Source organism: Blastocystis sp. subtype 4, assembly GCF_000743755.1.
Source record: "Blastocystis sp. subtype 4 strain WR1 chromosome Unknown seqid_0014, whole genome shotgun sequence".
Lineage (NCBI taxonomy): Eukaryota > Bigyra > Opalinata > Blastocystidae > Blastocystis > Blastocystis sp. subtype 4.
Window position 1 is genome coordinate 23,789 of NW_014569533.1, and position 26,417 is coordinate 50,205.

General features: G+C 40.9%; 9 protein-coding genes across 9 annotated transcripts; 6 read left to right on the top strand and 3 right to left on the bottom strand.

Moving 5' to 3' along the window:
* On the bottom strand, positions 1–8,208 carry JH06_0553 (hypothetical protein; the record flags this gene model as incomplete). The annotated part of the gene is made up of 31 exons (XM_014674202.1): positions 1–1,368; positions 1,399–1,552; positions 1,583–2,196; positions 2,226–2,319; positions 2,350–3,736; positions 3,768–4,002; positions 4,033–4,470; positions 4,501–4,629; positions 4,660–4,989; positions 5,020–5,159; positions 5,190–5,288; positions 5,320–5,524; positions 5,554–5,698; positions 5,730–5,809; positions 5,840–5,913; positions 5,944–6,049; positions 6,075–6,146; positions 6,181–6,228; positions 6,264–6,285; positions 6,330–6,387; positions 6,428–6,555; positions 6,585–6,622; positions 6,653–6,804; positions 6,838–7,039; positions 7,072–7,204; positions 7,235–7,347; positions 7,378–7,658; positions 7,688–7,804; positions 7,833–7,938; positions 7,977–8,126; positions 8,161–8,208. 31 exons carry the CDS (start codon positions 8,206–8,208, stop codon positions 1–3), a joined length of 7,266 nt encoding a protein of 2,421 aa, XP_014529688.1.
* Positions 8,209–8,308: 100 nt separating this feature from the next.
* JH06_0554 (hypothetical protein) lies at positions 8,309–8,969 on the bottom strand (the record flags this gene model as incomplete). Its single annotated transcript, XM_014674203.1, has 3 exons — positions 8,309–8,566; positions 8,596–8,750; positions 8,783–8,969. 3 exons carry the CDS (start codon positions 8,967–8,969, stop codon positions 8,309–8,311), a joined length of 600 nt encoding a protein of 199 aa, XP_014529689.1.
* Positions 8,970–9,063: 94 nt separating this feature from the next.
* Positions 9,064–11,703, top strand: JH06_0555 (hypothetical protein; the record flags this gene model as incomplete). The annotated part of the gene is given in 11 exon segments (XM_014674204.1): positions 9,064–9,169; positions 9,188–9,258; positions 9,346–9,546; positions 9,577–9,773; positions 9,801–10,138; positions 10,170–10,206; positions 10,236–10,298; positions 10,328–10,624; positions 10,656–10,710; positions 10,735–11,196; positions 11,227–11,703. The coding sequence occupies 11 exon segments, from the start codon at positions 9,064–9,066 to the stop codon at positions 11,701–11,703; spliced, it is 2,304 nt and encodes a 767-aa protein (XP_014529690.1).
* An 11-nt stretch (positions 11,704–11,714) lies between these two features.
* On the top strand, positions 11,715–12,571 carry JH06_0556 (hypothetical protein; the record flags this gene model as incomplete). The annotated part of the gene is made up of 2 exons (XM_014674205.1): positions 11,715–11,732; positions 11,765–12,571. The coding sequence occupies 2 exons, from the start codon at positions 11,715–11,717 to the stop codon at positions 12,569–12,571; spliced, it is 825 nt and encodes a 274-aa protein (XP_014529691.1).
* Positions 12,572–12,753: 182 nt separating this feature from the next.
* JH06_0557 (translation initiation factor IF-2) lies at positions 12,754–14,527 on the bottom strand (the record flags this gene model as incomplete). Its single annotated transcript, XM_014674206.1, is given in 5 exon segments — positions 12,754–13,553; positions 13,585–13,804; positions 13,817–14,062; positions 14,093–14,248; positions 14,279–14,527. 5 exon segments carry the CDS (start codon positions 14,525–14,527, stop codon positions 12,754–12,756), a joined length of 1,671 nt encoding a protein of 556 aa, XP_014529692.1.
* Positions 14,528–14,826: 299 nt separating this feature from the next.
* On the top strand, positions 14,827–16,713 carry JH06_0558 (vacuolar protein sorting-associated protein; the record flags this gene model as incomplete). The annotated part of the gene is made up of 8 exons (XM_014674207.1): positions 14,827–14,931; positions 14,969–15,020; positions 15,056–15,108; positions 15,143–15,215; positions 15,260–15,471; positions 15,502–16,137; positions 16,169–16,317; positions 16,350–16,713. The coding sequence occupies 8 exons, from the start codon at positions 14,827–14,829 to the stop codon at positions 16,711–16,713; spliced, it is 1,644 nt and encodes a 547-aa protein (XP_014529693.1).
* Positions 16,714–16,824: 111 nt separating this feature from the next.
* JH06_0559 (hypothetical protein) lies at positions 16,825–17,387 on the top strand (the record flags this gene model as incomplete). Its single annotated transcript, XM_014674208.1, has 2 exons — positions 16,825–16,861; positions 16,891–17,387. The coding sequence occupies 2 exons, from the start codon at positions 16,825–16,827 to the stop codon at positions 17,385–17,387; spliced, it is 534 nt and encodes a 177-aa protein (XP_014529694.1).
* Positions 17,388–17,392: 5 nt separating this feature from the next.
* Positions 17,393–18,211, top strand: JH06_0560 (hypothetical protein; the record flags this gene model as incomplete). The annotated part of the gene is made up of 4 exons (XM_014674209.1): positions 17,393–17,533; positions 17,565–17,708; positions 17,740–17,824; positions 17,856–18,211. The coding sequence occupies 4 exons, from the start codon at positions 17,393–17,395 to the stop codon at positions 18,209–18,211; spliced, it is 726 nt and encodes a 241-aa protein (XP_014529695.1).
* A 3,865-nt stretch (positions 18,212–22,076) lies between these two features.
* JH06_0561 (DNA mismatch repair protein) lies at positions 22,077–26,383 on the top strand (the record flags this gene model as incomplete). Its single annotated transcript, XM_014674210.1, has 13 exons — positions 22,077–22,152; positions 22,179–22,214; positions 22,243–22,349; positions 22,381–22,439; positions 22,470–23,496; positions 23,527–24,202; positions 24,234–24,474; positions 24,503–25,030; positions 25,061–25,232; positions 25,264–25,329; positions 25,360–25,721; positions 25,752–25,793; positions 25,825–26,383. The coding sequence occupies 13 exons, from the start codon at positions 22,077–22,079 to the stop codon at positions 26,381–26,383; spliced, it is 3,951 nt and encodes a 1,316-aa protein (XP_014529696.1).
* Between the last annotated feature and the right edge of the window lie 34 nt (positions 26,384–26,417).

The window sequence follows — 26,417 nt, forward strand, 5'->3', positions numbered from 1 at the left end:
TTAAGAAGACAAACGATTGATATACTCCTGTACCCTTTCCTCCACATTCTTAACAGACTCGTCATCGCCATGCGCATCCTCAAAAGCTAACCACTTCTTAAAGATGCCCTTAATCTTGTTCACACCTACTTTCACTTCTACCATTCTCTTAAATAGTGAACGAACAAAATCAAAATGCTGGAGTTTCGTCTCTTGGTCCACATACACATTCCACAAATCCAAGCGTTTCGGCAATTTGCTCAGCAAATCCTCAAAGATTGTTCGTCCTTGATCAAACTGATTATACTTGTACAGTAAGATTGCATAACTTGTCAACATGTGCGTCTTTTCGTTCTTAGGCAACGAAGCCAATGCACGCTTCAGAATCTCACCACTTTGATTGAAATCTCCCTGTTTGAAATAGAAGGAACACCAACCATTCCATACTGTCACATCATCCTTGTAATCTTTTGCCAACTGCTTCCACACGTTATATGCATTGGAATACTGTTTCTTTGTTTCATAGATTCCAGCCAGATGTAGTCCAGCAGTTTTGTCATCCATCTTCTGACGTGCCTCCTTAAATAGTGTCTCCAATGAATCCTCATCACCATACTCTGCTTCCAGATTCATCAGAGCCAGCCACAAATTGGAACGCTCTTCTTCGAGATGCACGGGGATTGTCTTCAATCCGCGGCGAAGTACAGCTCTTGCCTTTGCTACCTCTGTGAGAGAGAGAAGCCAGGAGGCATACTGAAGCCAAAGATGCGAGGAGAAGGGATTGGCAACCATCAGTCGCTCGAAGTCAGCTTCTGAGGCAGGCGTAGAGTCTTGTGCAGCTAGAGACTGTTCTAACGAAGCCACATCCTGCTCAGACAACTTCTTTGGCTTGGACTTCTCTACAGGTTCAGCGATAGTAACCGAAGATTCTGTTGTGGCACCCAGACCTTCCCAACTGAACCCACCAACTGGCGCAGATTCAGCATCACTCTCACTTTCACTATCGCTCTCAATCATTTGATCATCATCACTATCACTCTCTTGTTCCAGTGCACGAGGAATCTCGTCATCACTCTCCATCACTTCCACCACCTGTGTCTCTTCCTCCTCTGGGAGATCTGAAGGTTTCAATGAAAGTCTTAGTTGGCGCTTTGACTTATCAAACTCCAGAATCCGAGCCTTCACAGCATCACCCACAGCATACAGTTTCTCTACATCAGGAGAGGGAGTATCCGCACAGTTCTCACGGAACACAATGCCAATAATGTTTGTATAGTCGAGACGGACAAAAACAGAATTCTCACGAACTCTAGTAACAACGCCTTTCACAATGAGTCCTTCCTTAAAATCACTCCATGTCAGAGCTTTCTCTCCTGCAATATCTGACTTCTACAAGTGAATCCATTCTTACAAACCTACTCGGAGTGAAAGAATGAATTGTTGAGTATCCTTGTTGAATTCTACGATGCGTCCAGTGACCAGCAGACCCAGAGGGAAGTGTTTCTTCAAATTACCTAGATATCGATCATCTGCCAGTTTCTGAGGAACGAAGGCCACTGTCTTATAGTTGAGACTAACAATCATTAGACCCCTTCATCAGTACCGCACTTGGACTCCCTTCATTCCTGAGTTCACTACAAACCCACACACAGACTGATTCTCTTGGAATGAAGTTTGCTGTTGAGCAAGGACATCTGAGCGCAGTGTGACTGCTGTCACTTCCTTCTTGAAAAACAGTGTTGTTCCCAAGACAGTTACTGTCCTTCTCTCTCGATTCGCCAAGGCTTGAAGAGGATTCTTTTCCCATGATTTCACCTCTGTGACATCGGTACAGAAGAGGAAGGCTTCACGATGACCAGGCAATTGGACTGTTGCTATCTCCTCACTGAGTGACGATTGAGCTGGCTTGCGAATGATGATTCCGTCAACAGAAGAACCTGGTTCCAAATCCTCCAAACAACGAGGATGCATTGACAAACCTAGCTTATAGCCCTGACACACAACACAGCACACAGTTGCTTCAATCTTGGTTCCTGGAATGAAATCAGCACTGTTATAACTGGTTAAACTCGAGTCATAATCAAGAGGCAGAATCTCTCCTTCAACTCCTGTTGCCAGACTCACTGACATGGAATCTGTTGTTACTTCATCAATCAAACAAGATACTTTCGTTCCCACGGGGAAATCACTGATTTGCTTACGAGGTACCCATTTTCCCTAGAATCAATCCCATCGTCCAACAATACTTCAGGCAAAGCCAAATCATCTTCATTCATTGATAAGTACAACAAGAAGAGAGGTTCAGATGTAGCTCGTTCTGTTTGAATTACAGCAATGATCCTACCAATTATAAGTGTGTTCAAAGCATACTTAGCAACAAGTGATTCTCCTTCTTTGACATCTCGTTCATTCATATCCATGCGTTGAATGTAAGCATGGTAATACCCTGACACTTGGACTCCCAGAAGTGTTACCTGAGCTCGAGTTCCAAATAACCTTGTTACACGTACTCGGAACACACTTCCTCTGAGACTATTATTCAACTGAACATCAGTGCGTTGAGGGATTGCATCACGTGATACTGCCTCGTTATAAAGACGACCAGCTCGAACTGATCCAAAAAAGGCTCGAATTCTGTCAGCGTCATCTTCAGACAGTTTCTCTCTGAAGGCATCTCGAGCTTGAACAACCAATTCTCCAAACCCAAGATCAGTTACGACCATACAGGCAACAGAAGTACCAGGTTCCAAATCAGGAGTTGGATCCTTGACGGTATTATAGGAAGCAGCTGATACAACCAACAGATCATTGTTATGACTGGGCATAGATGCAATGAAATAATCATCCTTCTTAAGAAGAATTATAGTCTCAACCTTCTGTCCATGTGAAATACCCAAATCACAATCACTCATCTTACGACTACGTTGTCTCACTTCTTCTTGTGTGATAGAATGATACTTGGGATTCAATGTGACATCGTACAATTCGAGAGATGGATTCACATCGAGAATACGAGCAGTCACTTTCACACCTTCTTCTAATGTTACTCCTTCTGTGTGCAGAGGAGACTGAGCAAACCCAAGACAACCATTCTCAAGTTCAACAATCACTCCATAAGGACGAAGAGAATGAATGGTTGCTGAATGCATAGAGCCCAGAGGACATGTCTTCCAATTGAATGGAGTTGATTCTTCTTCCATTTGGTCATCACTGCTACTCTCCTTCTCTTCCTTCCTGTCATCTTCACTCTCTTCTTTCTCTTCACTCTCTTCATTCTCGTCTTTCTCTTCACTCTCTTCATTCTCACTCACTTCACTCTCTTCTCCCTTCTCTTCCTCACTTTCTTCTTCCATCTCATTACTCTCTTCCTCTTCATAGAATCCACTCTCCAAGAGTCGGAATCGCTCTTCCTGATAGGTTGCAATGAACATAGCCTGAATATCATCACTTACAACACATTTCAAGGATCCACACACTTTCTGTTGACTGCCCATTTCCACACGAACACACACACTCTGACCAACACTCACAACCTCATTAGCATTTTCAATTCGCCTAAGAGATAACTTGCTACGAGGAATAATCAATCGTTGGGATCCCAAAAATCGTACAAAGGCAGCATTCGGTGAAACGGACGCAACATATCCGAAATAAATTTGATCTTGTTGTAATGATGTCAGTGAACGAGGCATCTCATTTACCTTCATTGTAGCCAAGAGTAATGACTGAGTAGTTGCTAGCCATAGTGGCATGCCATCTAACAGTGAATCATTCTCATTCATTTCTACTATAGGAAGCTCGAGGAATGCTATTCAATATGCCCACTTCATTCACACGAATACCTTCCGTGAACAAGCGATACAAACGATCATTCAATTCAGGATGATCACTGATCTGAGGAATTGGAAGGAAAGCATACAAATCATTCTCCATATGAAGAATCACGCCCTTCTCTTCTTTCTCTTTCTCATAAACACATACAGAATACTCTGTTTTAACAACAACTCCACTACCAACACTTCCCTACGTATCATCTCTCAATCTCATTCCTACAATCAGCTTCTCAATTGAATCATCACCATCAACAGGAACAATGATCACTCGATTCTTCATTCGATCCACACCTTTCACTCGCACATGAGCAATTCGACCCTTCTTGTAGATCTCCTCAGCACGAAGGTTACGTCGTTGCAACTCATTCGTCGGAATAAATCCACAAATACCATTGAAGAAGTGAATCATCACACCTCCTGGCATGATCTCTGAGACTGTTCCTACATACTCCGCATCAGTCTCAGCCTTCTCAATATCTGTGAGAATTGGAGTCTCCTCACGTAACAGTGTTCGTTTGGCCGTACAGATTAACGAGTGTTGTTCTCGGCTTATTCGAAGGATTCGAACATGGACTCGCTTGCCAACAGGATAAAGTTTCTTTGGATCAGACACGGAGCCTAACTCGTTCATATGTTCAGGATAGATCACACCACGAATCTAATGATCAGAAGCCTCCATTAACCAAACATGTGTTCCAATAGTCAGAATTACACTATTCTCTGATGCACTCACAACAGTAGCTTCAACAATCTGTCCTGGTTTTGCGTCATCCAAAGCCACCACATCACTCTTCAAAATAGATTCTGATGTGCCAGCCTAATCATCATTTAGTCACAATAGCCTTACAAGAACCAAATCGTCCACAAGGTCATAACCAATCACTCGATACTTCACAGACTGACCTACTGTATAGACTCCTTCAGGGGTTGTGATGAATCGATCAGTCAGACGGACCATTGGCACGTAAATATTAGGATTCACAAGAATACCCATGAAATTGTCCACAGAACTAACGACACCAGTCTCGACAGAACCTAGAGACACTGCTGGAGGCGAATAGAACAGATTCTCGACAGAACGTGTGGCACTTAGTAGGATTTGATGTGTGCTTGGACACACACAAATCACTCGAGTCTTCAACTTCATTCCCACACGCAACGTAGCCATCTCTTCAACCTATTCTTCATTCTTCCAATTCATTCTTACTCGTTCCTTCAAATGATAATAGTAGATCTCTCCAATCAGACCATTCATACTCAAACGTGCCCCATTTTTCAATACCTCTGTTACTACTCCTTTTACCATATAACCAGGTTTCAATGCAGAAATAGGGGAATTTTCTGTCACTACAATTCAATCCATTATTTCATTTCTACACTTCACAGGCTTCTGTCCTTTATGACCAGAAGTTTCTTCTAAATGGACCACACGATCAATACTACTCACTGCAAACAGATGTACACATCCCATAGCAACTATTTCGTTATCAAGTTTCCCTGTTTCTACGATTCGTGGTGGTTGGATCACATTTGTAGAATCCATGTAACTCTGAGAATCCAAGATTCACAGTATATCCATAGTCTTCCTTCTGTGAGATCTCTCCTTGAACAATCCCATTCACAAGCAATGCTTTTTGATCACTTCCACTTCCGAAGCTAGCATTCAGAAGTGAAGGACGCATCGTCAGGTCAATCACTTTCACATTCCCTCTCTATGCTCGAGATTAGAATGAATACGTACTGTTTGAAGCTCCCGAACCATCACTACGACACGCATATTCACTTGATACAACAAGGTTAGATCGACTTCTTCCAACGTCTTTGATCCTTCTTCTGTGTCTGCCAGAGAATGGAACAGATCACTCGTTTCGGTTAATTGGACAAGTCTGTTCATTAACACCAATATATCTCATCTACCCAGATAAATTGAACGGCAAACCAATCATTAGATGTCGCTTCATAACTTCTTTCACATAACCAAGCAACATCATTCCTGGCTACATGTCATATTTCACCATTGTAAATACTTTCATTCGACTAAATGACAAAGCAGTAAAGTAGTTGGAACGGTTTTTCGTGGACTTCATAACATCATTCTCCTCTACAGTCAAGACCGATACAGTTCACATACTAATCTTCGATTTCAAGTTAAATTTCTCTTCCCGCTTTTCAGCAACACTCTTGGACTTTGTCGGAGTTGATTCCTTATCCTGGGGTTTGAATAAGAAGTCCTTCCACTAATTCAGTTCATCTACTTCTTACATTGCTGTTTGCCACTTTAGACCTCTTCTTAGACATCTCAAACATCTCCTTTCCTCCACGCTGGAAACGAACCTATTTCAATCACTCCAATTGACCTAAGTCCCACAGGTTCCGTTGGTTTGGAACGTTTCTCTCCCTTCTTACTGGTCTTTTCCTACATCGCTCAACTTCCATCCTAAACGTTCCTACGTCAATCTTTGGATCTGGCATCCTTTAACTAAACAAAATCAAACGATTCAGAGGATTTCGAAAAACCAATTTGTCCCAACAAACAAACAAAACATAACTGAAAAGTGACCAGTCAGACTGGCAACTGCATAAAAAATCATCACAACTTACTATTTATAGCATACCTTGCTGCTCCATAATCTCAATATTTGGAGCCAAGAAGGGAGAACTCAGTCCCGTTTCCATCTGACTAATTCTTCTCTGTAGTGACATTCCCGCCTCATCTACCTTCTTTACATCATCATTAAAGGAACTAGGATTAATCTCCCCTTTCGCACCTACTGAACCAGATCCTGTGAAGTGGGATTCGACTGTTGTGTCTAACCGTAATCTGATTCCATCAACCTTACAGGAGCAGAGTAGTACATAGTGGAAGGATCAGGTACCACCACCTCAGAACTAACAGGCTTACTATACAGCTCCAATGGAGTGGGTTTGGATGTGTCTAATACTAGCATGTCACCGTTGCTAGGGAGTTGACTGCTTGTTGACATTCCCTCCTCTATCATTCAATCCTTCTCCTGTTCTCTCCTACCTCGCATATACGGCTCACCCAGATCCAGTGGAGGAATAGGTGAAGAAGGAGCTTGCTGATCTGTCTGTTGAGGCATAGAAGGTGGATTGAGATCAAGCGAGGCTGTGGAGCTGGTAATATCGACACCATGCATGTCATCCATCTCAGGTAGGCCATTCGGACCTAGCGAAGGTGAAATTCCAGGGAACATCAATGAAGGTTTCTAAAGAGTGAGAGATGAAATATGCAAAGTACACTCTGAAGAGAGTTCTGCGATCCATTGGTGATCATACGTTGGGAATAAGGACGACGAGAGTCATCCAATGGAGAACGAAGAGGCATCGTACGAGGAGAATCGAGACGAGGAACAGAGTTCATTTGCAGGAAACTATGATAAAGGGTCAAGTGTTTCTTCTACTCTAATGTACCATTGTACTGATCAGGAGTCATCAATCCATCTTCACCAGGATAATTCGAGTAATCGATAGGATCCATGGTAAGATCCATAGAACGAGGTTTATCTGCCAACAACTAGAGATAAATCTGGACCAGCACAACCACATATGGATTTGCATCTTCATTGTCACGAATTCGTGTTCCAGGATATACTTTGTACAGAAAACGACAGATACGCTCCATTTGTTGCTTCAATGCATCTTGTTGTTTCTTCGATTTCATAAATGTCTGCCACAGCAACCGATTCTCTTGTAAAACATTTGTATACTTTGCTTCCATCTCTGCTGTTTGCTGTTTGAGAAGCGTCAACTCCCGAAGCATAGCATCCCTGTCAATTTTGTTCTTTTTTACGTTCAAAGAAAGGGTTCGTTCAGACAGATCCGAAGCTAGAGTCATTATCCAAAAGTATTCCTACGATGTTCCCGCTTTTCACCTTTCGCTTTTGAACTTCCGTTCTTTCTCTTGATCAATGGCAAGAGCTCTAAGTGACCTCGCTTAAACAAAGGATGCTTAAACTCCCGCCAGTTTGGATCTTAATGACATGTGACAATAACACTTACCTTGCCTTGTTTTATGGAAACCGTACATATTCAACTGTCTTACAAAGGAAGAGAAGTTTCCATGTTTAAAATACAACGGAAGGACTTTCTTCGAAAAATCGTCCACCTATAATATTATAAACTGAAAAGCTCAAATTCATATACCTTCAAAATGAGGATTGACTCGCCATTCTCGCCCCAACATACAATGTCTTTGAAATCATCATTGTGCATGATAGCGTAAGTTTTACTAAGGAATGCGGGGATCACTTGACTCTTCATAACCTCATCATCTTCATCAAACCCCTCTGCATACTAATCATAATGAAATCGCTTTCTTTCGCAATACTTGAGAATCTGAATCAGTTAGCGCATTATCCTCTTCTGGCTTACTCATCTTGTGTGTGGACCAGTTCAGTAGTTATAGATTATTTGATTATCAACACTCCAATGATTTTCCCTTTTTCTCCAAACAAACAAATTCAAACTAAACGACTTTAAAAGTCAAGCAATGAGGGGAGAGACTTCGCTTTGACCAAACCAGAAATCGTCTTGAAACAAGGATGATTCTTGGAACCGATCATTTGGAACGCAACACTTTCGGATGTTGTCAGATGAATGCCACTCTGTTGCATCCGATACAGAGCAACCTTGCGATCCACAGGAGAACGACTGCTTACAGCATCCACACAGATGTGAACACTGTATCCAGCTTCCATCAAATCCATACAAGTTTGCATTACACAGACATGAGTCTACAATCAACACTTTCCAGAAAGAATACCTCCAAACCACAAATCACAATATTAGTGACGTCAGGAAGATTCGATTTCAGGTACTGCTTCACTTCCTCCGAGTACATCGTGTAGTCCACCTTGGGAAATACAGGGAAAGCTTCTTGTGTATCTGAAGCTTGAATCAAGGGCTGAAGAACATCCACTACAATTCAATGTCTCCAAATATCCCCAAACCTGTATGTTGAAGCTTCTCTGGGTATTGTTCTGTGATAACACAAGGTAGGTGAAGAGCACGAGAACACTTCAGCAAGAAACCAGTAGTATTGATTAGCTCCTCAATCCCAAAGATGGCCTTTGTAAAGGCTCCTTGGACATCACAAACAAAGAGAGCTGTATTAGAAGTCAGAAGTCGGGAAAACATTCTGATTAAAGAGCAATCGGGTTTGCAATTGCCCTACAAAATAGCCTTGATTTTAGGTTTGGGATCCCACCAATTCCGAGTTAAAGATTAGAGAATGCCGACGAGTCTGTATGTGGGTGTAAGAAAGGCACGTGGACTGCCTGCAATCGATCGAAAACGAAAGACTACAGATTGGTTGGATCATCTCCTGTTCCTTACTTGTAGTTTTGTAGAGGTAGTATGGGCAGATGAGCGGTATGTAACCACGGTGATTGAGAATAGTTTAAATCCAGAATGGAAAAACGAGACAGTAAGTTGGGATATTCAGGAAGAGTCTCGTTTGCAAGATGATCCGTTGATTTTTCGAGTCATTTCTAAAATAGGTTGTGATAACTAGGTGATGGATCATGATACATACTCGGCTGGATCTCTAATTGGTACGGTTGTTATCGACTTGAATACCATGTTGATGAGAGCTGATTATAACAATACACAAGGCACTTATTTCGATGGATGGATGCCAATTTATGATACAATTGAAGGCATTCGAGGTGAATTGAATGTAGTTGTGAGTTTTCAGGCGATTGGAGATAAGAATGTATGCCTAGAGTTATCGGTTCAGAAGTAGCAATCAGAAGAGGGTTCACCCGGTATTTTCATTTTTTCTGGAAGTCTTCCAGATATGCAAGAGTATGTGATGCAAAGCATTCTAGGCTTTGCTGAAGCCCTTGTAGTGGATACAGATCCAGAATTCGAATTTGAAGAGCGTTTTCGATCTGCTCAAAAGAGTAATGAGAAACGACAGAAACAATTGTACCACTTATCGTATCTCAATTGAAATCCAATCATTAGTAGCATGCAGTTACGTCGTCAAGTTGGAAAACAAGCCAAACAACGAGGAGCAAATGCTGTTTTTGGATATCAACAATTTTTTGATATGGAAGGTGATTCAGGTATAGTAGGTCGTGCATACGGAACAGCATGCATGTCTATCTCTCTCTTTGTCTTTATATGTAGCATTTATCCTCGTGAGAAGAATGATATGTCTGTCCTTCGAATACCTTCACGGGATGTTCCTTCTCCTCTTACCGATCTTCCAGCCCTGGAGGATCAACCAAAACGAAAGGAGAGTGAAACTCAATCCCGTCGCAAGCGTCCTATCTGTGAGATTCAGACTCGTGATATCATATGTACAACTGCTGAGAGAGTATGAGGAGATAGATACAAGTGATCGAACCCTCCATAAAGGTTTGGACAAGTAAGTGATATTGGATTCTTAAGAAATAGTTCTCGTTTGTACGGGCTCTATAATACCGTATCTGATGATCGAAAGAATCCTTCTGATCTTTTGTAACTCCTTTTATGACTGTTTAATATAGTCCCTCCTTGAATGCTCAGTCTATTGAGCTCATGACTCTACGTAAACTTCCTGACAGTTTCCGTTATTCGATCAATGGTGTAGTTGCTTCTCGTGCTGTGAAGTTCATTGGTAAACTTCATAGTACGTTGGTGGATATCGAAACGCGTGATAGCTGGTGGGAAGGATTACGAGATGAAGTACGAGCAAACACCTTGCGAATTGGAGCTGATCTGGTACTGGGGTATCGAGAGACTTGTTCGATTCATGGTGATATATGTTTGTTAAGTGCGACAGGGACAGCTGTGAAGTTGGATATGTGATTAGAATCATTGGGAGATCATTCATAGTAAACAGAGAGGAACCAAACATCGTATGGGTCGATGTCCTTGTGAAGCTGTTAGAGTAAGAGTGAGCTATCATGTGTAGATCCATGTCGATCCTACCAAACACCACACCCTCTTTCGTGATATGACATTAGGACTGTGTCGACGATGCAATCAGAAACGAGTTCCTTTTGTAGTATTGAGTACGTCTGAAATCCCTTCAGGACTGGAGACAGTTGGTACTCCTCAGTTCATCCAAGCATGTGTTACAGTAGACAAATCAGATCAAGACACCCGAGAGAACGGAGCTAACTCAATTAGTCGTAAGATGCCCTTCATCGAACTAAGACTGTACAATCAGTTGTTGGTGAAGCTCTACAGCCTTCATTGCAATGCAGTTTTTGGAATCTCAGTTGAAATGGAAATTGGTGGCTCACTCCTTGTGGGAGTCATTACAGGAACTGCTGTATATGTTCCTGGTCTTCCTGAACCTGGACCAGTTAGTATCAAATCTCCGTTTCCTCCAAGTATGTCCATCTCTCCTGATAACTACAAGCGTGTCACAGTATGAATGAGTGAATGAGCTGATCTCTAGCAAGATCTTCTTGATCTTCAGCAGCAGCGTGCACAAATCACACAGCAGATACTAGCCCGTCAGCATGTGAAACAGAAGACACAGAGGAGGCGTCATAGAGATCGTGGTCTCCAAAAGGCCCAATCAACTATTCTATCAAATGCTCACTCCTATTCTGAAGAGGTCCATATGACAAAGGCAGAAACAGAATTACGGCGTGATGGAACACTCATTCATTCAATGAGTACAGAACCTGGACCTGTCATACAACATCGAGAATCACGGGAAACAGAAGAATTATCACGACTTCAAAGTAGTGTAGACTTGAGTGTCGACATGAGAAGTTTCTCATCCTCAACTTCATCTTCCAGTGAAGGAAGTGAATGTAGTTCTTCTTCGTCTTCTTCTTCATCCTCTTCATCTTCTTCTGATGACGAGAGTCGAAGTGAGAAGAAGTATGCGTCCAAGTATTCTCTGATTGAGAAAGTGATGAACTAGATACAAGGATCATGTTGTACCAACTCTCTGTGAGATTCATCCAGACTATGGAGTGATTGAGCCAGATGACAATTACCAAAACATGTTCGCTACGTATTTCCCATGGATCTCTGACTCACGTATTGTTTTCCACACTCTTCATACACACAAGAAGAATGTTCCTGTTCGTGATTATCGGCCTGTGATTCTACTAAAACGAGTCCATCTCAGCTCTTCATCAGCTGCACTCAACAAGCTTCTCATGGATATGTGTTCTCGTCTCTCTTACAAAGTCTCGCGAATGATGCCTTGTTCTCTCACAGGATTAGATGTTCAAGTGCGTCTTCCTGGTGAAGATGTGGTGGAAATCTGTCTCTCTTCGCTAATCTCTTTCAATCCTGAGGAGAATGGTTCGTTGAAGAAGCTGATCGAAGGATCTGATGTCGTAGATCACTCAGATCCTGTTCATAAGAATGAGAACATAGAACATGTTCTTTCCATGGAAGATTCAATGGATCTACAAGGAATCCATCCATCACCTCCTATCATCGAAACAGGCCGAGAGAGATTGTTTGCTCCTTCATATGTTTTCCTCACTCCACTCACTTCTATCACAGGATATCGAGTCAAGCGATACTGTGGTCTTGTGGTTCTTCATTTTATTCGGGAGACATGGCATTTGGAAGAACAAGCCTCAATGAATAATTACTCACACAAGTTCCTTCTAGAAGTGCTATCTGTTGCCAAAGCACATGTTCGATGTATTGGAGGAAATGCTTTGTTATCTGTTCGAATTCTACCACAAGAAACTGCCGAGGAAGATGTGAATCAGGCTTATAGTATGATTACGATTTCAGGTGATGCTGCCTTGATGGAAGAAGATAAATAAGGAGAAACATCAAGAATTAGATCATAAAACAGAAGAGAGTGTTTGTTGAAATAGAAAAAGAAATGCCCCTGCCGTGATTCGAACACGGGTTATCACGGCCACAACGTGATGTACTGACCAACTATACTACAGTGGCACCTGAAAGGGTTCCTTTTCACTTCTATTTAGGAATAACAAACATCTCATTTCTCAATAGATTCCAACAATTCGCTCATCAAACGCGAATAAATAAAATGAGATCCTAAATGTACATCTGACGGAATATCCACATTAAACGATACAATCTTTGTATTTGAACTCTTACATTGCTCAATGTCGTTATCAAGAATCTGTCCAACCCGCGTCCTGACAACAGAGAATTGAGGCTTCTTTTCCAGAGTCTCCAGAATGACACTCAGACTGTTGGCATTGTCAGCAACCACGATAATCGGTTGTTTCTTCAATTCAATATATTCCTCACCATGAATAATCTCCGTCGCCCCTGGATCTGAAAGCGCAAATTCCTCTTCAGCACGCTCTTCTTCCTCTGTAGCACACTGTGCTGCATTGAAAGCATATTCCAGAAGACGCTGCTCCATAATCGCCTCAATCTCTTTTGGATCCCGTACAAAGAGTGTATGACCTGTTGGCAACATCTGGGAATTCTTTCTCAATGCCGCAGGAAGTTTCCGCGCTCCGAGAACGTTGACAACCATTCCTGGAAATGCTTGTGAGATGGAATTGCTCTGAAGATCGACAAGACTCCGCACACGACCCATATACAGCCCACAGATGAAATCATCACGAACAGACAGTTGTCCTTGTTGAATCAATGCACGAAATACAATTCCTTGAGAAGGGATCAGAAGACTATCAAGAATGGATGCCTCTGCTGGTACATCCAAAGGAACAGATCGCTGATACTTCTTACCCAACTCTACAAGTCGTTGCTGGAAATGTTCCATTCCCGCTCCAGTAACAGAGGATATGGTACATGAATCCACTAGATATGAAAAAGAAAAGGAATTGAATACCAATTGGCACAGAGTATTCAGAAGCCATAGCCAACATGGTTTGTTGAATTGAATTTTTCCGTTCATCCGTAACCAAATCACTCTTTGTGAATACTAAAATGACAGGGACACCATTGGCTTTGAGTTGATTGAAAATGACATGAGACTCCTCCGAAGGACCTTCACTTAGTGAAACAACATAGAGAGCAATATCTGATAATACACTCCCATTATCACGAATCTATAAATGAACTAACAGAAGAAGAGGAACAAAAGAGAAGCAAGACTGACCTGGAGTATCTAAAAATGTACACTTGAAGGAATCCAGTTGATTTGATGAATTATAGAATGGAATTGATATAGCATTGGCTCGAATGATTTGTGTTGTTCCTCCAAACTCTTGTTTCTGGATGGAAGAATGTTGTAGATAATCCAGCAAGGTTGTTTTGCCATGATCCATTTCTCCAACAACCGAAATAACCGATTGACGCAAACATGACTAGTTCTTAAATAATCAATATTCACATACTCTACTTGTTTCATTAGACTCAGTTTGAATGTTCTCAGGATCAATCTCAACACACTCACACTTCTTCTTACATCTGTTCAAATATTGTTCTGCTATTGAATAGGGAACAATGACATCCCGTTCATCGGAAAAACAGTGAGATCGACCTTCCTCATCCTAGATCTCATCCTTTTCATTCAAATCCACTTTTAAATATAAGAATTTTCCTTCCCGAGTGCACAGAGCTTTAGAAACATGAGAAAGAGGCAAATAAGACTTCTTTGCAACTGTGCGTAACTTATTGAATGGACTGAGTTTCACAATCCCTGATGAAGGGGTTTCCAACGAAGGATCAATAATCGTCCTTGTTTTCCGTGAGAAATGCCTAGAAATCCCTTTAATTACGTTGTTACTCTTCAAAAACGGCGGAAAGCGAAACAAACAAGAAGACAACATGGATCTTATGATTCCTGTTTTCTCTTAACAGAGGAATCGTGAATCTCTGGTGAGTTTGAAATCACTGTCTTTACAAAGCATCGATGCTTCTCCTTGTTTCTGTTCCAACAGGTGATTCACCTCTATATTATATCAATTTCATTACCGTCAGTGCTATATAGTTTACCATAATTGAGATCTCAGTATCTCTTGGTTATCAAGCTCATTAGATCACTAAACATGTCTCCTTCGATGTGCCCGAAATCTTAGATAATTCGTTGTATTCGGTGTTATATTCTTTCTATTCCGTTTGTTAGACTATGGCAGACCTGTATACACCTTACCGAAACTATGTGAAGAAGATGTTGACATTCCAGGGAAGAGAGAAGGGAACGGCAAAAGTGTTGATTCTAGATAATGATACGGTACTTTGCTGGTTATTAGAATAGAGCTAATGCGTAGACACAGTCGATTGCTGTTGCTTATTCTCAGAGTGAGATTCTGGACTACGATGGTTGGAACTTTTTTTTCCAAACACTTATCTAATAGTTTTCCTGACTGAAAAGCTTGGAGCAAGCCACGAGGATATGAAGCACTTGATTGTACATAATTGTGTTTCGGATGGATGATTTGTAGGCAATCGTCTTTGTTCGACCTAGTGATGAAAATATTAAACTCCTTTGCGCAGAGTTGAAGAAACCCAAATATGGTGAGTATCATATCTGTACGACTTGATTTTCGAATTCACTCTAGACTTTACCAATATCTGTCGTATTGACAACATTCAGGAATTGGCTTCGGCTGATGAGCATTGCGTAGTGAAGGAAATTCATGAGTTCTTTGGTGATTACATCCCAATTGATACAGACCACTATACCCTGAATCTGACGGATGGACTTCAATTGTGTCGTCAACCTAATCAGTGGAAGGTGACAGAGAATAACATTTTCCATCGTGCAACAGATGTAGAATTATAGCTATATACTCATTTCTAGTCGCTTCTGGCAGTTTGTCTGGCATTGAAACAGCGACCATATATTCGCTATCAGTCTACATCAGAATCGGCTGGACGACTTGCACGTGAAGTGCTGCATCAAATCGAACGTGAGGATCAACGTGGAGGTCTGTTTGATTATCGCGGGAATTGTCAGTTAGTGATTATGGATCGAAAGAGTGATCCTGTGACTCCATTGTTGATGCAGTGGTTGTATTTGGGTATGGTACACGAGTTTATGCCGATCTGGAACAATCGAGTGAAGTTGGTTAATAACGGAAAGGAAGAGGAATTTGTGTTGAATGCTCAAACAGATGAATTCTTGAAGGCCCACAAATGGGATAATTTCGGTGATCTGTGTGATGCAGCAAAAGAGCAAACAAATGAGTTTGCAGCTGCTGACAAACGACAAGAGGAATTGAAGAGTACGGATATGGCTTCATTTGTGGAGAATTTCAAGGATTACAAGCTCTTAGAATTATCAGCTAAACGCCATGTGTCGTTGGTATCAGAGTTGAGTCGAATTGTGCGTGCTCATGCTCTGACTACCATATCTGCACTGGAGCAGAGTCTAGCATGCAGTAGTGATCATTCATCACAGTACAAGGAGTTAATGAGATTGATCGAGGATCCGAATGTACGTTTGGAAGGAGAGATATGATAAGCAGACCTCGAAAGAAGACTTGATTCGTTTGGCTGTGTTGTATGCATTGCACTATGAACAGAAACCTGGTAGCAAACTGAGTTCTGTTTTGTCTGCGTTACGTGATCGTGGTATCTCAGATGACATGATTTCCACGATTCATTCCTTCCTGAAGTACTGTGTATCTTCTGTTTCCTCATTTTTAGATTCTCTCCTTCAGAGGCTCGTACTGGTGATCTCTTTGGAAGTAGTGGAATCGGAGGATTGGTCCAAGGATTGGCGAAATCAATCAAGGGAACTGGCAGTGTATACACACAACATCAACCATTGCTGCAAGATGTGCTCAATCAGATCAAGAAGGGAAAGTTGTCAGAGGGAGATTATCCTTATGAGGGAGCAAGTGCTTCTGGAACTCCCAATGTAGTGATTGTGTTCTATGTAGGAGGAACGACATATGAGGAGGCTCATACTGTGAGTCAGTGGAACGAGGAAGGAAGCATGCAAGTGGTTCTCGGAGGAACGCATGTATTGAATTCGGATATGTTCATGCGCTCAATAAAGACACTTTAAGGAGGTTTGTATTGCTTGTTGCTGTCTTGTTTGTTGATAGTCAAAATTCTGACTATTCGGATCATCTTTACTTAACTGACATGGTTTAAAACAAAGATAGTTCAAAAGAAAATGAATGGAAATAGTTCAGCTGAAGTCATGAATCCAAGTAATTACAGAAAGAAAGATAAGAACTAGTGCGAATGCCGGTCCATCCTGTGTATACTGGAGATGAGGTGAACCAGACATTTGCTATTCTCTATTATGCAGTGTATCATGGTGAATGTCTTGTGGGTCCAGTTGGAGATACTATGAATCCTTCAATCCAAAAACTGTATCAAACAATTTGGTCGACCCGTAGCGATGCGTATTCATGTGTCTACAATAAGATCCCATCTGTCAATCTGGCGCAAATGACACCACAGCAGCAGTTAGATGCGATAAAGGAATATGTTGCACCATATCCACTTCCTCCAAGTCTGGCTTATTCAACCTGTAGCATGAAGGATGTCTTTTCGGTTGGAACAACTCTAGAGTGGATTGTAAGCGATTGGATTGCGCTGCGTTCGGTATATATTTTGATTCAACTTCATCAAAAGGCTTTGAAGGAACCAACGCCACAAGTTTCCTATCTTCGTGATGAAGTGATCAACTGTCTGAAGGAAGTGTATTACTCATATCCAGAATATAAGTGAGAGGTATGGGTGAGAATGACAACAGATACACGCTTGAAGTACTAACAGATCTTCAAAACTGCGGAGCTACTTTATCAGATGGATTGAAATGTTTTGTCCAAGCTTGTGTAATTGCTACTCAAATCGAAGTCGATTGTATCGATCGTGTCATTATTTATTATCATGATTCATAAATAGGGTTTTCTGGAACTTCTATGGTTTGTGAAGGACGCAGAGCCAGTCTTCATGATTGATACTCTCAAGGCTCTGATTGACAATCTAGTTCCTGGTAATGATGCGTGTAAACAGTCATTCCAGAAAAAGATGAATGAAATATACACTGTAGGAGCTGATTTCGACATTTACCAATCAGACTATGCGTATGGATCCTCAGTCTTCGTTGTCAGATTGCTCTCAAATTGTAATGAATCCGAATCTAGTTATTGCTTCTGTGAATCGTAAGAGTTGAGATGTGTATTTGATTGTGAGGAGCATTCAATGCAATCAACTATCTTATTCATCGTACTCCAATTGCACATATGATGCAAGAAGAAATGCATAGTGCATTGCAAATGATGAATACGATCAAACCCTGTTCTCCTGAGAATGCCAGGGCAATGGTTCCTCCTGCTCCAACGAATTATATCGAAGCTTTTGACCAGTATGAGACTGTGAGAAAGGAGAAGGCTAGATTTATTGGAACACCATCCAAGCCAATGGTGATCCGCTGGGTAACAATACTTGTGAGTGTGATTACATTCTTACAGCAGAAGAGTCCATTGAATCCATTGATTAAAGATGCGAATAGTTTGGCGAATGCAGCTATGGATATGATTAAGAAGTGAACATGTTTGTAAATAACACAACTCATTTCAATATCGTATTTATACTCTCTTCCAACTCTTCGGCTTTGTTATGATCTTCAACGATCGTCATCAAATCACTCCTTACATACTGAAGCAATTCACGTTCCTCCACACCTATTCCATTCTGTCTACAGATTCTATGTCTCATTCATTCACTCATCTCTCACTCTACAATACATTCACTCACCAACAGACGCCATGATTCATCTCGTCTTGTCTCCAATAATCCTCGCAATTCGGTTGCCACAAAACTACGACTCTTGTGACATCGTGTAACGAAAAGACACACAACATTTCGCACTTGTTCGCATGAACTCAATGACTGTAATGCTTGACTCAGAAGAATCGTTAGAATTCCAGAAAAAGGCACATAAATATCATCGTGGAATGTGTCAATAATCCTCACGATTTCAGTGATGAATTGCGTATCATAACTACCATGACACTGGAAGGAGTTATTCAAAATCTCATGCCAGCATAGTAGAATAACCGCAGGATCCGTCTTCTCCAATAGTTCCATACACTTCAGAATCTGTATTGGTTTATGTGCTTCCTTACACTCCTTCAACAGTTCATCCAATGAAAGAGGTTTATCAATCATTAGATTGGCTTCAATCTGAATCGATAATTGGTCAATTTGTCGTTGCACAAACATCGGACGCAATTGTGGGTAAGGATAAGGAGTACGATATCCCTGCTCCTCTGCAAGAGCCAAATCCTTGTAAATTTCACAAAATGTTTGTTTACGTTGTTCCAATGTTAAGGAAATAAAAGGATACTGATTGAGAGCAACGATTTCAAAGAGCCGAATTGCTGCTGTGTGAGGCTTTCCATGTACCACATAGTATGTATTGAGAAGCTAGATATGAGTGAATGAGAGAAATGATACGAAATGATTGTGATGAAACAGAAACTCTTCCAATTCAGCTCTCATTGGGAAGTGTTCGAAGATTTCAGGATGAGACTCAAATAACCAATTGTAAACTCGCATACGCAGAGAATCAGAACCAAGTTCACATAGAAGTGGAATCATATCCAACTTACTGCCTTCAATTGCAATCATTACAATACGGAACAAATGATTCTCCATTTCTTCAATCAATTGAATATGAATGGATTGAGCCTTGAGCAAGTCTTCATTTTCAGGATCCAGACACATCTCCACTGGAAGCTGGAGAACTCCGTTAAGGAAAACTTGACCACAGTCCACAGGAGAGCCTTCAAGCAGGGACTCCACTCGTTGAATATACTCACTCACTTCTGAAGGAAGGACCTCGGAGAACACACGTCCTAATCTGTCTATTGCCAGACTACGGAAGGATGAATCTTGTTGAAGGAGATAGGAGGCTTGAGCTAAATACTTTGCTGGTTTGGGGAAATAACCGCGGCAATCCGTCTCTAAGGCTTCGGATGCAGATTCAAAGGATTCTGTGAATGAACTGAAGTTCAAATTCTTACCCCAAGAAGAACCAAATGCAGCCAGAGTCTGAGAAGCGATGAATGGAAGCTGTTTGATACAAGAAGGATCAGTAACCCATTCACGGAACGATACTTCCTCAAGAAGAGAGTTCGATTCTTCACGGAGAAGAGAACGAATGAACGGAGTAAGCTATTGTGAAAATGAGATAAAATCCTTACATGAAGTGCAAATTGAGTGAGAGAGAGACAACGATCCAGGAAGAGAAGTAGAGAGTAACCAGACCGTTCTAATACTGAGAGATGAGAGAGAGGAACAGAAGGAATCAAAGCAAGATGATGAAAGAGTTGAGACATTGAATGAAGACGATCTTGAAGCTGAGAGAGAAGAGATGAAGACGTGTGTGATGAAAGAATTGGTTGATTCCAAATAGATCGTAAGATGTGAGTTAGTGTGAGAAGTGAAGCATCAAGATAGATTGAGAATGCAGTGGGCTGTTCAATGAGTTGACTTAGAATCGAAATATCACATGAATGATTCACCAATTGCCAATCCAAGTAATGAGAAACAGTGAGTAATGAGACTTGTGTGGACTAAATATGATGACTCAAATATACTTTCACATCACTCCAATCTCTGTGAAGGGGATACCGATAAAGACACAATACCTCATCTGGTTGAATTACGAGAAATGCTGGCTCGTTCTGTTCATACAATACTCCACAAACTCCAGCTAACAGATAATCACTCCCATCGGATCGACGTTCTTTCCAAGAGGTCGGCGAATTCATAACACATACATTCAATACACGATTGAATGATGAACGCCACTCCACTTCTCGGTAGTACGATGGATTTGAATGAGAACGAACAATACCAACAAGGGTCTCTGTATCCAGAGCCAGGATTGAACTGCCTACAAACCACATATCCCTCAAACACAACTGTTTAGAGAGAGTAGGTCTCACAACACTCACCTGAAGATGATCCTCGACCAGACATACATAGAACCGCATTCCTGATTCTGTGACCACACATACTGTTGGAAGAGGACATAAGTCATGGGGAAGGACTTGCAATGATAACAGATGAAGGTCTCTTGGTTGAATAGGCAGACCATTTGAACACAGTAGAATAGATTCATCAACCAGACGAGATGCAGTCACAAGATTCTCACAGTAATCAAGCAATTTGAAGTCAGACTCTACTAATCAGACCACGGTTGAGCGACTACCATCATGATCAAGCCAAAATACACAGACCCAGCCAGAGACGAGTAAGGCGTAGATGAGATGATAGAATGGATCATAACTAAGACTCTGAATCGGTGAACTCTGGATGAAGGAATGGAAGCCAAATGTCAAATTACGAATGTATGCGGAAGCAGTCATTCCAAGATAATTCAAGAAATAGGACTAGAAATGAGTACAGAATGATATGAAATACACGAGGTTCATAAATAAACTCTTGAATCGTACCATCAGAACATCCAAGAAGAACACGACCATATCCTGTACAAATGAGATTTGTAATCTTTTGACCATCGATTGGAGCATTCACATGGAGAGGAGCAACTATCACCTAGAAATCACAAAGAAGGAGAATCAAAACTCGTTGTTCTTGGTTTTGAATAGATAGTAAGAGAACATCCGACGTTGTTATAACTATAATTCCATACTCAATCGACATGTCGAAGATTCCCTGTTTTAGTCGTACCAGATCCACAAATAGAATCGTTTGATCAATTCCATCATATGAAAACCACTGATTAGATGAACCATAATCCCAAAAGAACAACTGGTTACCAGATGCCATAAACAACAAATTAAACTCACTAAAATACCCTGACACTGGTTTTGAGAAGTGACTTAAGTCTTGGATCAGTGGTGGAAAAGGAATTCGAGATTTTACGACGAACTACAATATAAGAGTGATTGTGAACCTTCTACAGGTTCCGAATCCTGAGTATCTGACTGTTCTGGAATGCAAACGGCAGACACCTTTCGGTTGTAAAAAACATCAACTGCAAAACACTTCTGATCATCGGAAGTGATAAACTATATTATGAGCAGGGCATTCAGCACCATTTACCGTATCAACTCCTTTTGAAGGAGCCTCAAGAAAATCCTTAGGAACAACGGTTTCTCGTTGAATTGGCATCACTTCGATGATTCAGAATGGTGAGAGAAGGAATTGTTTGAGTAGACATATATAAACTACTGAAATCTGATTTATCATGTTCATACAATTGGATGAAAATAGAATTGGAAGAGAAATAGAATGGAGTGTTTTTACGTCCTGCTTAGTATTCTGGACTCAAGTATGGAGAATTAGTTCACCAGTGTTCTCTGACAGTTCCATATTCTTGAAATGAAAATGGCGGGAACGACGCCGCCATTTGTTTAGGTATTTCATTGTTCTTTTGTAATGAACAAAGGTAGTCAAGGTACACCAACCAAAAAGACAATTTTTGATTTCTTCAAAACTCCAAAGAAGAGTTCGAGTTCACATCAACGACTCATTTCGTAGAAATACCTTCACAGTCATCAGTTCTCTCGACTCCATGTAGATCCTGTTGTCTATTTTCATGTAGCTCCTACGATTATCCAAAAGAAGGAACCCCAACCTGTTGTTAAGAAAGGAATACTTAATGGAACTGAAAGCGTGATTGGAAGGAGGATCCGTGTGTATTGGCCGAATGTAATCCCTGATCTGGTGGTTCATGGACTAGGATGATGAGTGGTATGCAGGAACGATCATCCAACAACAAGGAGATACACTCCAGATTCAGTAAGAGTGAGTTATTGAAATGATGGTTAGTTATGACGATGGAGAGTATGAGTGGATTGACTGTAGCAAGGAAAAGTATGAATTGATGGCATTATCACCTATTCCACGCGCTCCTGCAGCATCTCAAGTATCTACCTCTCAGATGCCATCTGCTTCACTCCATTCTCAGATGTCTGTACAGCAAACTCAGATCTCTCAGAAGCCAATGCCATTGCAAACCAAGCCAATTCAGCGTTCTGTCGAGTCCAAAGACGATCAAGAGTATATTCCGATGGAATTAGAAGAACCAAGTGACGAAGGAGTGAGTCTAGTGATGGAAGAAGACAGTGATGATCAACCGATTGGTCGACTCAAACGAAAAAGAGTTCTGGATGATTCAGATAGTGATGAACCAATCATGAAGCGAGCTTCATTACCAAATCTACCGTCTTCAAAGAGAATCACAACTGACTTGGAGAATCCTTTGAAAGCATTCAGTTATCAAGCTACGCCTACTTCATCAAAGACAACTACTCCTGTTAAGCCACGAGTTCTACCTTCTGGTGGTAAATCACGAAAACAAGGAGTTTCGTCAACTGAAACTAGTTTTGTAGAAGATGAAGGGAATTCATTAGATAAGAAAGGAGCTGTAATTTTGGGTGCAGGTGAACATGTTCATGATCATACTGATTGGATGCAACATCCACATGACAGATATGGACATGAACCAAACAATCCAGAATATGATCCTACCTCTCTTTCGATCCCATCAGGCTATCTTAAGACCTGTTCAAATGGAATAAAACAGTGGTGGGCAGTCAAGCAGAATAATTACGATTGTGTGTTGTTAATGAAGGTTGGAAAGTTCTATGAGACTTATCACCATGATGCTGACATTATGGTGAAGGAATTAGATTTGGTTTATATGAAAGGAGAAATGGCTCATGCTGGATTCCCAGAAGCAGCTTATAGTAAATTTAGTAATATGTTGGTAAATGCTGGATATCGTGTTGCACGTATGGAACAGACTGAAACTCCTCAAATGTTGAAAGAACGAAACGCCCGTTCAAGTGTAAAAGTAACGATGAGTTGATTGGTTGATTACTAGTCTCATGTTGTATCCAGAGAGGTGTGTAGTATTTTGACTCCTGGTGTCTCTGGACATGGAGTTGTTGATAAAGTTTACAATCAGAAAGATCATCGTATCTTGTGTACTATTACTGAAGAATGCAGTCAGTTAAATATGGAAGAAGATGAGTTGTTCCTAACAGGAGAAATTGGAAGGAAGATGGTTGAAGGAGGTAATCCTGATGCTGTGGTGATTGGTCTGTGTATTGTGGATACAGTTCTTGGAAAGTTTTATTTGGGTCAGTTTGTGGACGATGACCAACGAACAGGGTTGCGGACCCAGTTACTGCGATTTGATCCAACTGAGTTTGTAATTCATAAGAAACGATTGTTGCCCCACACCATTCAACTTATTCATCAGGAATGTCCTTTAGCCATGATGAGTTATGTGGATCCTTCATCTGATTGTTCTCCTTCAAGTTTGATATCATTGGTGCAGCAGTACTCTCTGTTTGATTCCGATGATGCTCCTGAGCTTGCAGGGAAGTGGCCCTCATTACTGCAATCTATGTTGACTGATCGAAAGACTCCGAATCCTAACTATTCATGTTGTTTATCAAGTCTTGCTCTTTCTGTGGCCTATCTAAATCGATGCTGTGTAGCGAATTTGCTCATGAGTCAACGATTGTTCTATTTAATTGATAACATTGATCAGGGTATTCAATTAGTGTCCTATTCACTATCTAGAAAAAGACATGTTACGTGAATTGTCTCATCCATCTACAATCTCCGAATCCCTTCCAACAGAACAGAAGACTATGATATTGGATGCAATTACTCTTAAGAACCTTGATATCTTACCAGATCCCACAAATCCTACAATTAACACACTATTTCAATATATCTGTCACACTGTAACTCCCTTTGGAAAACGAATCCTTCAAGATTGGATTTGTCAACCACTCTTTGAAATCGATTCAGTTAATGAGTAGGATTTAAATATGGTTCTTATATAGACGTTTGGATGCTGTAAGTGAATTGATCGCGAAGCCATCATTAATGCAAGCTATCTCTGAAACCTTTAAAGGATTGGTGGATATTGATCGTATGTTAAGTCGTCTTCATGACTATTGTACAAGCATCATCAATAAGAAACATCCTGATAATCGTGCTCAATATTATGATGATAAGAAATACAATACCAGGAAAATTAAAGATTTTGTACAATTGATGGATGGAATGAGAGTTATTCTTGATTTCGGAAAAGGGCTTTCTGAATCATTGGATTCACGTCTTTTGCAAAAACTACTCACAGTTCGACCTGCAACAGAGCTACATCTAGGAGAATTAGGTTTTCCTGATATGACAGAAATCCTGGATTTTTTTGACAATTCATTTAACCATGATTTGGCAATTCAACAGGGTATTATTATGCCTCGTCCTGGTGTGAACAAGGCATTAGATGAGGTGTCTGAGAAGTTACTCGCTACACAACAGGAGTTGAACAATTATCTGGAAGAGATTCGTACTCGATTCCATAATCAGTAGGTTTTTCTGTCATTTTCAAATTCCAGATCCATCGTGTATTTTGGGAATAACAAAGATAGATTCCAGCTCCAGTTTCCTGATGCTGTTTGTCAACGTTTAGGTGCGATGCCAAAGGAGTTCACATTGAAATCTCAACGCAAAGGAGTGAAGCGATTCTGGACACCATTCATTACAGAGAAATTCACTCTGTTGCAACGAGTAGGCATATGCCCAGGAGTACTTATTGTAGTTGGAGGAGCAGAAACAGGATTTGTTGAAGACTGCGACAGCGGACGTGTTTCACAGCTTCTATCGTGTAATAATTGGGAGAATGATCCATTTGTAGCACCATCAGAATTGGTCACGTTTGGTACAATGTGCAGGTCAATTGGATGCACTACGATCACTAGCAGTCACATCAACTGCTGGAGATGGTCGTGGTGAATGTGTTCGACCTATTTTTGTGCCTCGAGGAGCCACTGACAGAGCAGTCCTGGAGATTCGAGATTCAAGACATCCCTGTGTTGTAACAACATTCAGTCGAGGTGATTTCATTTCAAATGATTTGATGCTTGGAGGTGAGGAGACTCCTCTGTGTAAGATAATCACAGGACCCAATATGGGAGGTAAGAGTACTCTTCTTCGACAAATGGCTGTAAGTATCATATTGGCTCAAATTGGTTGCTATGTACCAGCTTCATATATGAAGTGTGAATGAGAGAGAAGTATGATACGTAGACTCTCCCCCGTTGATCGAATCTTCACACGAATTGGAGCACAGTATGAATGGAGGATTTGAGATAACGTCCAGAGATCGAATACTGTCAAATCAATCAACGTTTTACGTGGAATTAGTAGAAACATCGCTTATTCTCGCTAATTGTACGCAAGACAGTTTTTTGGTTATTGACGAACTGGGTCGTGGGACAAGTACATTTGATGGTTCAGCTATCGTATATGCTGTATTGAAATATCTCTCAAATGTGAAGCACTGTCGAATGTTGTTCTCTACTCACTACAATTTTATCATCACTTCATTCTTAAATCATCATTCTATTAGCACTGGATACATGTCATATTTACTTGAAAAAGGACAGGATGGAGAGGAAATGGTCACGTTCTTGTATAAGTTGGTTGAAGGCATATGTCCTGATAGCTTCGGCATAAATGTTGCTCGATTAGCAAATATTCCTGAAATAGTCCTTAAACGTGCAAAAGAAATGGCTGATTCATTCAGTATTGATTTGAATCTGAGAACACCAGAAGTTCAGTTGTTTTTGTATGAACAGTTGATATCCAAAATCAAAGAGATTCCTTTTGGAGAGCATTATGAAGAGAGAATACGTCATCTACTAAAGAATGTAATTTAGTTGTGATATGTTTGATAGTAACAAACAAATGACT